Source organism: Chelmon rostratus, chromosome 3 (assembly GCF_017976325.1).
Source record: "Chelmon rostratus isolate fCheRos1 chromosome 3, fCheRos1.pri, whole genome shotgun sequence".
NCBI lineage: Eukaryota > Metazoa > Chordata > Actinopteri > Chaetodontiformes > Chaetodontidae > Chelmon > Chelmon rostratus.
In genome coordinates this window covers 22,731,801-22,744,226 of record NC_055660.1, presented here as the reverse complement: position 1 = coordinate 22,744,226, position 12,426 = coordinate 22,731,801, and the positions used below count along the sequence as shown (strand labels likewise).

The 12,426-nt window shown below is 42.0% G+C and overlaps 2 protein-coding genes across 2 annotated transcripts; one reads left to right on the top strand and one right to left on the bottom strand.

Moving 5' to 3' along the window:
• The first annotated feature begins 61 nt into the window (after positions 1–61).
• On the top strand, positions 62–3,171 carry dpcd (deleted in primary ciliary dyskinesia homolog (mouse)). The gene is made up of 6 exons (XM_041933921.1): positions 62–269; positions 804–884; positions 992–1,116; positions 1,288–1,421; positions 1,577–1,679; positions 2,130–3,171. The coding sequence occupies exons 1-6, from the start codon at positions 206–208 to the stop codon at positions 2,232–2,234; spliced, it is 612 nt and encodes a 203-aa protein (XP_041789855.1). The 5' UTR covers positions 62–205; the 3' UTR covers positions 2,235–3,171.
• A 1,695-nt stretch (positions 3,172–4,866) lies between these two features.
• fgf8b (fibroblast growth factor 8 b) lies at positions 4,867–8,099 on the bottom strand. Its single transcript, XM_041933598.1, has 5 exons — positions 8,041–8,099; positions 7,903–7,939; positions 7,126–7,306; positions 5,447–5,553; positions 4,867–5,163 (listed from the first exon to the last, which is right to left on the bottom strand). Exons 1-5 carry the CDS (start codon positions 8,097–8,099, stop codon positions 4,867–4,869), a joined length of 681 nt encoding a protein of 226 aa, XP_041789532.1.
• Between the last annotated feature and the right edge of the window lie 4,327 nt (positions 8,100–12,426).

Below are 12,426 nucleotides of genomic sequence, written 5' to 3'. Positions count from 1 at the left end.
GGCTTAGTTTTGTTTCAAATTGTATCTGAATTACACTGCAAAACTACACATTACAGTGTGGTTGTCTGAAATTACCTTTACAATGTTAAAATTTATTACCTCTATAAATATTTTTTCTTGATTTAGTTTGCGTATTAACCTTGGTTGCTGTGGTTACGGTTTGAGTCCGGAAGTGGCCACGAGCAACAAGAACATCTTTGGAAACATGGCTGTGCAAAGCTGGCTTGATATTCTAAAATCATCCAAGAAAACAGCTATGTTACACGATGGTGAGTAGGTTAACTTACAAAGAGGAAAAACTAGTTTTTCAGACGTGAAGATTTTCTTTTGTCAACTCGCCAGATTTGGTGTCGTTTTGCGTAACGTTGGTTACTTTGCCTTATAAAATTACTGTTAGCTAGCTTTCTAGCTAACAATAATGTTGCTATATAATAACCCGTTGCCAAAATAGCACAATTTCTAAAAGGCTGTGTCCTCAAAAGAGGTACTACCTGGCTCACTGACCTCTGTGTGTCTTTACAGACCAGGTTAGCAACTCATCTTGCTAATTATGAGATCTCTCTAATCAACGAGTCTGTCAGCATCTCTGTTCACTTACACTAATCGCTGGTTTTTGCAATTACAGCTGTTTGTATTTGGCCAAACATTCATTATCTTAAATATTGTACGTTTCAGAATGATAGAAATGTTAAATATATTGCTTACTATCCTAAGAATGATCACCGTTTTTTGTTTGTTTGATTGTTCGTTTTGTGTTTCTAGTTTGTATGATACATTTTTGTTCAATTAATTTTCACCTCCAGGAAAAAGGAAGATCCACTACCTCTTTACAGATGGAAAAGAAATGGCTGAAGAGTATGACTTGAAAACAGATGAGCTCATTGGTGAGCCACAGGTGTTTGAGTTTTACACAGCAGACTGTAGCCGCTGGCTTTCTGAATTTCAGCGGCATGCGTTTATGTATCTTATAAAAATGTTTTGTGCTTTTCAGTCAGAAAATGGAGACATAAAAGCACGCTTGGAGCACAGGGCCAATGGCAGGTAGAGGTTGGGGAGCCACTCGCGGGCCCTGTGACTTCTTTGGATTCGGAGGTGATCAAGGAGAACTGCTCCAATGTGGGTTTTCTTCTATGTTCACTATGACTTTGACTTTTAGACTCACACTTGAGCCACTTCATTTTCTAACATGACGTTTTGTTTGTTTTAGTTGACTTTGATTCATTTTAGAGAAAACACTAGTAAATGCCGTGTCTGTAAAAAGGATTTGAATGACTTCTTTTTCCACAGCCTGTGTTCATGCGTAAAGACACAAAGACCTGCTTTCAGTGGAGAATCCGGAACCTTCCCTACCCCAAAGATGTCTTCAGTGTTTCTGTGGAGCCATCTGAGAGATGCATCATCATAAAAACCTCAAACAAAAAGTAAATATCCATGAGAACACTGGTTCTTTTCATTCCTGTGTTGTACACTTGTTGCATGTAATCCTTGTGTCCTCCCTATAGATGGCACTGTTTACAATACATTTGTCTGTACTGCAGTTTGATAAATCTATGACATCCTCTCCATGTCTTCCCAGGTATTATAAGAAGTTCAGTGTTGTTGATTTAGATCGCAGTCAGCTGCCACTGGACAGCTCCGCCCTCAGCTTCACTCACGCCAACAACACTTTAGTTGTCAGTGTAAGTCCTACACAACAATGAAAAATAATTGAATCTATACCTCCAAATCTTCTGTTACCTAGTGCTTTAAATATAAAGCTGTAAACATTAAAGGTTGATTCCTAGATATGTATTCTAACTTACAATTTTGAACGCAGGGACCCAGAAAGTATAATCTCAGCAGTTTGAATAACTGCAAAAGTCCACTTTTTTTCAACAAATCCAAAGACAGTCTCCCAGAAACTATCCTTACTTGCATTAGACAGTGCTCCTTAAAAGTTTAAGTTTGTTTATTGAAGAATGTTATGCAAATCTTGAGCATGACATGTGGGTAGTGCAGACAATAGTTTCTCTTATTTGTGATATTTGCTTTTGTTTTTGCACACCGGGTGAACTTGATTATACTGAGGAATTTCCATGGGGGAGATGAGGAGAATTTCTAAGTCATTCTTTTTCTTCTCTCTTGTCCAGTACAAGAAACCCAAGGAGATCTTAACCCTTGAACAAGAGCTACTGACGGAACTGAAGAAACTGAAGGGGACCAGTGAAGGCGACGTCGACTGCAAAACTCAGTGAATTCTGATTCTGCAATGCATTTAAAGCAGAACATTTTCCAGTCACATGTGAGCTCTCGTTTATTTTTCTTTAGTAGATCTTTCAATAAGAAAGCCTTTGCACAGTGCCTTATCAGTGGCCTAATGCTTGTAATTGCGTTTGCTAATTCAGGTCCATTTATGAGAGTTGTTAGTGTTGAAATTTTGTCCTTTGTGCAAATACATATATATCTGGTAAAATGTATTGTTTCACAGTCTTACAACCAGATTTACTGACTTTGTAACTGAAATGTGACAGAAAAATAGCTGAACAATTGATATAATGTCTATATAGGGAAATTTAAAATTGTATCAACTCTGTGCCTATTTTTGCAAACGTACTAGTGAGCAGTTTTGATGGGGGTCACATAACCTACCACCCTCCTTTCATTGATGTCCTTGTAAAACACTCAAAACACACAATGCCTCATCCCTGTTCGTTCCGGGGTCACTGTTACGGGCACATCCCATTTGTGTTAACTGAATACCCTCATGTTCCTTGCATGTAGTGGGCCACCCTGAAAGCCATTACTGAAACTCTGGTCAGCGAGCAAGCTAGTGTTACTGTTTCCCTTTACAACAGAGCGTCACTCTGACCCTTTGATCTCCAGCTAAAACACCATTGACACATATAAGAAGTAGGTGCAACTGTTGCAGGCATTTGCTCCAAATGGATTTCATATTATTATCTAACAAGGACAAATAGAAAGATGGTATCTCAAGCTTTTGGATTTTTAAAGTCAATGTATATATGACATGTACAGAAGAAACAGAATTGTATACCTCAATCCATGCTTCCAAACGGGACATTTGTCTACTTTTTCACCTTATAGTTCAATTAGATAAAAACACTGTCCTGTCAGAAATACTTAGACAGTGGATAAAAAAAGAACAGTGCTGTTTAAAAGAGACAATGGCATTTAAATATAGATTGTTTCAACCTTGTGATTCCTTGCATTTTTTCACCACTTGTCCAAACCCAGAGAGCAAGTGCAAAAAGCAGAGACAAAACCACAGGTCTCTCTCACTATTGTGCTTTGTCTTCTTCCAGATGGAAAGAATAGGAAGACAAGAAAACATTTAAACCCAGCCTCTCCTGTTGTTTTGCAAATTCTTATGAGAGACCTGACGTGTTTTTTTTTTCTACTTTTTGACAAAAATGCATTCGCACATACTTTATTAGATGGTTTGTGGAGGTTTGGTGTTAATGCATCTTAAATATATCATATAAGAAGTTCTTGCTGCTGAGCAGATGCCCTAAATACCACGCATCCATTGTGAGGTCTTAATTTTCGTAGTTTAATTTAATGCCTTACAGTCTTCAGAGCTCAAGCTGCTGTCAAAACAAATTCCTGCAGCAGCAAACACCAACTAACAAATTGGACATCCAGCTCATGCACTGTGAGAGCAGCCGAGCCCCTCTGTTCAGGGTCTTCTTCCTCCCCTGTCGTTTGGCCTCTGATGGTCATGCTCAGCTGCTTCTGGGAAGAGGGTTTCTTTTCTGCCTCCCTTTCATTCCCGAATGCCTCTTCCCAGCCATTCCCCCTCTTTCAGCCGATGCCACATTTTGCCACACAGGCCCTGATGTTTTTTCTACAACCCCTCTCCGCAGACCCCCCTCCCGCCAGCCCCTTACCCCTCCCTGTGTGACTGGCTTCTTTTTGATAACTGACCCCTCCTCGTGTTATTATTCGAACCCACTATTGTATAACATGCCCTTTTATATGAGGTTTCACAAAGGGCCCATTTGATCAGAGGGTTACGGTGTGCGATCGTGAGAAATGCAACTACATGGTGGTAACCTTTGTTTGGGCCAAAATGGTGGGCTGACCTCATCGCTTTTAATGCATAGCTCGGGCCATTCAGGCCCAAGTCTCACTTGCTGAGCACATTGAATTCAGTAGCCTGTCACAGATATTGCCCCTCAGTTATCTGGGTCTCCAGCTTGAAGAAGAAGGAAAAAAAACAACAGTTTTTGGGGGCAACCAACAACGTCTGCTAGCTTTCCATCGCAAATCAACCACACAAGAGAAAGGCCAGGCAGCTAGTGAATTGATTCTTTAGTGGTTTTAATATACACTCTACAATAAATATTTCCATCATTTGACCTCATTTACATTTTTACAGTAAAAATATATTCATATATGTAAAAAAAAAAAAAACAGGTTAAAGATTCTCCGAAATGGCCTCCTAAAGGCAAAATAGCATTTCAACTGAGACTCAGATGCTGCAACCACAAGAAAATCCACAGATAGCTGCCATGTCTAGCTTCATTGTACTCATTTCTCTTTTAAACATTCTTTGCTGCTCAGCTGGCTAACTTCAAACCAAAGGTTTTCACTCATGACAACGTTGAGCTCCGTACTTTCATTGCCCCCTGATTTAATAAGTAAAAATCTGTCCTAAAATCTGTCTGAATTGAAAATAACTAACAGATTAGATAGTCAATGTTTACATACAATCCAGTACAAAGAATTACATAAATCCACAAAATGAGGCAAAAAGTGTGTGGGCACTTGACTGTAAAAGTTAATTTCTCTGGGAGCACTTGTTTTCTCTTGTAGTGGTTTTTCTGTGCCGGTTCCTCCACAGTTCTCCCTCAGTGGTTTCAGTCCTCAGCGGCCCCCTGAGCGCTGGTGATGGGAATGTTTAGTCCGCTTGCTCAAAGGGTGCGCGGGGACGGCAAGAGGAAGGACATCAAACGGTCTCCTCTCGCTCAGCAAGTGCCCCCTGGGTAGACGCTTCATGAAGTGGGCCTCCCTCTGGTGCTGCTTGGTCTTGGAGGCCTTCCTCGGGCGGCCCTTGCGTGTGAAAGCCATGTACCAGCCCTCGTACTTGGCGTTCTGGAGCGCCGTGTAGTTGTTTTCCAGAACAATCTCAGTGAAGATGCAGTCTTTGCCTCGTCCTTTCCGCTGGGGAAAGAAAAAAAGCAGGGGGAGAGAAGCTGAGGTATTTTGGACGATTTCCAAGAAGCGGAAAGCGGATCGTCTTTATTTCCAGACAATCAAAAACCCTTTGAAGCATTTAGAGGGCTGCTCAGACAAATCTGAAAATCAAATTTGTTCCGGCTTCGAATGTGTCTCAACAATGTGTCGCCATAAGCTGCAAGTCTGGAATAACATTTCCAAGAAACAAACAATCTTCAAGACGTTGCTTTAGTCATATGCAGCCACAGAACTATGAATTCCAGATTACCTTGCCGATCAGCTTCCCCCTCTTGTTCATACATATGTAGTATCCTGTCTTCACCCCTTTAATACGGATACGACTTCCAAAAGAGTCCGTCTCCACCTCCAGTTTAGCTGCGCAGACAAAACAGATGACAGGCAATGAGATGACATGGTGCAGGCATGCAGATTATGACGTTATAGCGTGTGAGACAAATGGCCTCAGCACATTTTTCCTCTGAATGTATTCTTTATGTGTAATAGACCCTGTAATAAACTGGAATCATGTCATCATTAAAAGCCATCAAACTGTTTTGAAACGATGGCGGCCGGTGAACCAGAATCATGGAGATGACATACACATTTCCTCTTAACCCTTTTATGATGCAGTAGCCGCCTTTAACAATGGCATGCAAGCCTTCCAAAATAGCAGCAAATGATAGTGATTTTGCACGGCGTGATTGTTGTTGAATGTCTGTAAATGCTGTGCTGTGATGCAGTTCAGACTGCGGATAAAGGAGAGTGAGAATACTGCGGTCAGGGACACAGCCACAAGCACAGAGCAGCGGTCAGATTTGGGCCCGTTACAAGAGTGACACCCACTTAGGATGTGTGGCCAATGTGTGCATGACTGACTCTCTCTCTCTCCCTCTGTGTGAGTGTGTGTGTGTGTAGGCTGAGAAATTTCAAAGACAAAAGAGCACACAGGAGAGGGAAAGGTATAAAGCGAAGATGCTGACTTCACCGCTCCTTATAAATTGAGTCATACATTGAGTTGCAATGCAATGAAAATTCCTCATAAAATGAGGCTCCAAAAAAGCAGGCAGCAGGCACTGGGGAGTGGATGGACGGTGGTGGCTGTGGTGGAAACATGGCTAGACACACCAAAATCCTTTGGTGACAGGAATTCTGCTCCCTTTAAGTTGAAGGCAGTTTTTCCCAGCTAGAAGCAAAGAGCAAAGTCGCTCCCTGGAGTCCATCAGAACAGGTGTCATGGACTTTCTCCACTACCAGCACACCGAAAAAACATAAATCATCTTCAGAGGGCCGTAAAAGATGGCAACACTGATGCCACTAACGATGTTTACAATTGCTACGACTGTTTCTCCTGGCTCAGGCGTTTTCCTACGGGCTGCCAGAAACGACATAATTTATGCTGCTTTTCAGCACCGGCCCGCGCACCATTGAATTTAAACAATTCCTGTGTTGGTGAGGGCGAACATGTTTCCTATTTTATTGTTTTCCCGAGGTTTAAACGCACTGAAATGTAAGAAACTATGGCCTTTAGCTGTCATTGGTTTTGATTCATCTGGCCATAACTCTGTGTTATGGAGCTTCAATTAAAGTTGCCTCATCATTTCAGAGACAATAAAAAGTGCTCTGCCTGAATGGATTAACATATGTGGACCTTTAACTGTTCAGCTGTTTATTATATAACTACGTTGAAAGTACGCAATTATACAAGCCACCTAAGGTGAGGGTTTTGCTTAATGTTCAAAAGGTACAAATTGCATGACGTATTCTCGCGATATTTAGCATATTTCGCTCATAAATGATCTCAACTGCGCATGCCCTGCACTATACTAACACGTTTAATGGTTAAATAGACACTTAGTCGTGTTTTTTGTTCTCAGGAGCGGTGTTATTAGCGCTTTAAATCGTCGTTAGCACACACTCCTCTCTGCTAGCCGTCCCCTCGTCCCTCACCGTGCACCGCTCCGTCGTCCCCGTTGGCGTTGACCCTCTTGTTGGCCAGGACCTGGACGTGTTTCCCGCTGGTGCGGCTGTACAGCTGGTAGGTCCGCGTCAACCTGCGGCTCATCCGGTCCGACAGCCGGCTCTGCTCGGTGACATGGTGCTTGAAATTAGGAGGAGACTGCACAGTGTTCTGTCGGACAATAGGAAACACATGTCATGAAATATGAAATTGCTTTTTAATGTCGCACAATTTTGACTTTTCGACCCTGAAAAAAAAAAACCCAGTTAACTGTGAGGAGACTAAAGCTTGCCAGTCAAAGAGCCGAGGCCCGGGCCCACAGTTCATCATGTCATTCATCACGGCTGCACTGCTCATCCTGCTCTCTCCTCTCACATTTATCTGCACACGTATAGTATCTTTTCGGAGATGCCTCATGGACCCTCGGGGATGACATTTCACTCCGATGGGTTGTTTTTACCACCGATGATCTTTCACCCCTTCTTGACTCCTTTTTTTCTCATTTCAGCCGCTCTCCATCCACATGTGTTTTAACGATCACTTTTTAGGCTGGAGCTTACCTCTTTTCAAGATGTTTGAATTGTTGCCAATTGCCATAGCACTCATAATAAAATGTTTTCATTGTTATTGCAGCCTATTGCAGATGGAGAGACGCTGCACTATAAGCCGCTAAGCACGGCGCCTGCATACCTGTTAAGTTTTACTTACTTAATTATCGAACTTTACGCAACATTTATGCTTTTTATTGAAGTGAAAATGTGAGTTACCTGTGCGTAAAAGCAAAGCGCCGTGAACTGAATTAACCTGAGGGGGGGAAAAAAAAGAAAAATTAAAAGGTCTAACCTGTTGCTCGAATTCAATGAGTTCCATTGGCAACTATATTATGTTGACAGCTCTTTACTTACAGATAACCTAACCTCGATGTTCTCAGTCTCATCTTGTAATAGTTCAAATATTGCTTCATGAATACTCCACTGATTCGGTGCTGGAAGCTCTCTGGAAATAAAGTTCCTCCTGATGGGGTTTTCAGCTCAGTTTTGTCCCCCTCTTGTTACATATAGAAGGCGACAGTCGTGGCAATTGAGAGATCCAGAACTGTCAGGGTCCCGTGCAGGTACGGGATCCAGTCTCCACTCTAATGATACAATGAAACAAGTCCAGAAGATTTAAAGGCGCTGCGGTGCCAATCCAAACTGAAAGTCCGGGGAAAGTGTCGCTGTCACCGAACCACCTCCATCAAATCCTGCTCGTGTCAATCACTCTCTCTGCAATGGAGGTCTTGATTAAGGTTTCAAGTCGGAATAAATCCTCTCTGGCTCTGTGTGGCGGCGCAATGGCGATTATGTTTTAGTTTTACGCATGGATCTTTACGCGCCAGCGCTCAGATGCGCCCTGGGAATTTCCTGAAAATTAGTGATTCAATTTGAAAAAAAATGCTGAATGAATCCCACGAGCAGCGACGCGGCTCTATTTGTTTTGCGCGCTGTTACAGCAACGATGCTCCAGCTGTCCCTCTGTAGGATGCACAGATAGTAAAAGTCCAACGTCAACCTTCCTCCCACACGTGTGTTTCTTGTGGTCGCCTCCAGTCCACATACAGCATCTGTCTCCCTCCACATTTAAATACTTTAACTTGCGGGAAAGTCAATATCCTCGGCGAGAGCAGGCGGAGCGTTCAAGCCGGAGCCAATTTGAAACTGAACACTTATTAAAACGCTTACAAATCTATAAGCACGGAGTTCACCAATAAGTTGAATGTGTGCAACATTCAAGATGAAAATGTAAACGGCGCACTTTTACCAGGAGAGGAGCTCGTTTGTGCGTTAATATGCACGTTTGATCCACACGCTGAATATCAGCATGTCCTCCAAAATGCTTTTAACTGAGCATTTATTCACAATCATGCACATTAATGTCACCCATGCACATGTCATGGTGTTACTGTATCTTCATCCATGTCAAATCACAGTGCACTTGGTTCTCTATAAGCAGAAATGTCCACATGGAAACATTCCCTGGCATGTACTTAAGAAAATCTACAGTTACATTAACTTATTCCCTGACTGCAGGTTAGAGGTTGTTGGGTGGTCCCTCAGGACAGACCTTGATGTACTTTTTCATCCTACATATGTAAGTAATATGTATTCCATGTGAACACATGACACAGAATGGTTTTCACATAACATCTAAAGGCTTCGCCTTGGATACAAATGCTCTCTCGCTCGCAATCATTCTTCCATAACTTTTCACAATCCCGGTCTGATTTTCAAAAGTGTGTCCAGGGCCTGGTCTGCTACTTTAACAGCATGGTTTCATACACTACATCATGCAATTATATTGTAATTATTCTTTGTGACAACAAAGCGGCAGGGTTTCCTTCGAGGGGACGTGACTGTTACACGTTGGTCTGATATAGAAGAGGGGGGGCGGCGGTGGTAACAATTGTGTAGATGCTTTTTTCAATCCAACACAAGAAGAAAATAGTTTTTTTTTTCTCTAAATCAAGTATACATTTTGAATAGCAGCCACACACACACACACACACAGCTAGTGAGAAAGGTGAAGTATTGCATTTAAAATACAAGCAGGATCAATTTAATCCAGGTTAAATTTAAAGTGTTGCATTTCTTCCCTGTTTTTGAGATAAAAGAACCTTTCTTCTGTTTGATTTGAGAGATGAATATATTTTAAAAGTTAATTTAACTTCAGTGACTTAAATACATGAGGCGACATGGATGGACGTGAGAGACAGATGTTACATTCACCCCCTCTGTCCACCGCGTGTGTGCACACGGCATGAACATTCAGATTGTCATTTACATATTGTGAAAAACGGAGACTGTTCAGGCAAAAAACATCAGCCACCTTCAGTAAATCAGCTCTGTGTCCTCATGACACCATGAGTGAAACAAGTTTGAGGCAAAATCAGTGCCTACAGGCACGCATTGAATCAGAAGTGCTAAGCTACAGTATAGGTTCACTGACCTCAACCCTCAAATCAGATTATTGTCCTAATGAGCCAGAACCAGCTCTTGGACCTGGACTCTTACCTGTGAGCGCTCCTAAATGCAGGCCCGTGTCCTCTGTGTGAGCAGTATGGGAAACTTTTCCAGCCTTCACACAGAACATCTGTACAAGAGTGTAATATATATATAATTATGTGAGTTTGGTCAATGTCTTAGCTGTAAATCAGTCATTTCAGCCAGTGGAGGGGATTTAGAGGGTGAAAATGGACCTGCCTTATTAGTTCCAGCGGGACACTGCAACAAGTGACTTTGCCACCTGGAACAATTCAGCTTTGTTCTTTCTTATTCTGACCCCTCACGAAGCAACGATCGCTCATCCAAATATGAAATCCACATGCATGATAATTAATGACGCTGAGTTTTATGAAGACCACACAGCGACTCATCAAAAGTGCATATCTGTCCGTCTGAAGCCACAGATTAGTTCTGTCACAAGACATTGAAAGAAAATTTGATTAAGAAGAGGAAACCCGGAGTCCTCCAGACGGTGGGTCTCTGTATATTTAAAGCCCACTCTAACCGTCTTCTGTACATAACTCATGTTAAACACACATTACTCCAGAGCAGAAACTTTTCTCTTTCTGTAGGCCCCACAGCACACTGCAGCTCAGCTCGATTCAAAGTGGATGAATGGATTTCATGTGATATTACCGACTAGGGTTGGTTATCAGTACAGTGATCTGATGGAAATAATAAATAAGCAGATTAATGAGTCAGTTCCACCATCCCATATCTGTCTACATTCCCTCCTCAAACAGGCAGCTGAGCCTCATATGCCGGGAAGCACGACACTGTTTCACTGCAAGATGGCTTTTATTCTCTCTGAGGTGCTTGCCAGCTTGCTTCCTTGTCTACTCTTGTCATGGCCTTGGGTCAGCCAAGCCCAGACAATGACACAAGTCCTGTGTCTTGATTGCAAGGAAAGCTGTGTGTTTCCCACATTCTCAGCGATAGTTGACAATAACAGCCAGTGGGAAGAAGTCAGATACCTTAAAAAAACAAAAAACTGCTTTGGGTATTATTACCATGGCTGTTCAATATGTATGATGATGAAAAAATGCCTACATTAGGCTTTTTCACTTCTCCTTTTTTTTCTTTTTGTTTTTCAATAAATGGTCTGTTTGTGAGTAATCTGCCTGAAGACAGACATGCTACCTCATTTATGAGTCTGTCAGATCACTGCTTTGTCTTCCTCTTACCTAATTTATGTACTGTTTGCATGGCAGTCATTCATGTGAAGTGAGTGAACAGCCCCTGTCATAAAGTGTTTCTTACAGAGGAAGTTAGTATTCGTTTGGTTGAAAAAGGGCCACTTGTGCAGATACAGGAAATCCACACTGATGCCTAGTCCACACGTACACGGGTATCTGTCAAAATGTAGCTTCTTTATGCATTTCCGTCCTCACACAGACACAGTTTTAGCTCACTGCAAACAGAGCTTTTGGAAAACTGAGTGAATATATAGAGAGAGTCTCTTCGCAGTGTTGACGTGTTGAAAGGGAGTTTTTGGCTTGTGACAACAGAGTGTGCAATGTTCTATCCTTTGTTTACTGTGGCGAAGGCCGGCCATACGATCGGACCACTAGTTGCAGGTAGCCTACCTTTTAATAGCTTTTTAGCTTTTTTCATGCTTCTGATTGGCTAACATGGCTTTAGGGTTAGGGTTAGACTGTCAGTTTGGCATGCTCTTGACAACACTGTGTTTTCACAATATATGGACAGAGATATTTTTAAAATGGTGCTTGTGTGGACAGGTGTTTTTTTTTTGAGAGAAGGAATCGTTTTACATTTTGGGAAATATGCTGATTTGCTCTCTTGCTGAGAGTTAGATGAAAGATTGATACCCCTCTCAGTACAGTCAATATAAGTCTACACTCACTGCCTGGCAACCTCACAGCGACTTCAGGAACTCACTGCACCCAGCCAAGAAATAGTCCCGAACATAACAACCAGAAAAACCACAACGTGTCATTTTTAAACCTTGGCTTTTGTATGGATCAAAGAAATGAGATGATGTGTTAATTAGTGAGAATTAGAGGTGCTGGTGCCTGCAGACAGAGCCAGGCTAGCTGTTTCCTCCTGTTTCCAGTCTTAATGCTAAGCTAAGCTAAATGGCTGCTCACTTTAGCCATATATATTAGATTGGTAACAATGCTCTCAAGAAAGTAAACAAACCGAACTATTCCTTTAATTACACCCAGCGTCATAGTCTTAGCTCGTTATTCTCACATACAGTCTCTGCCCCACAGTCTGTACTACTTTAAA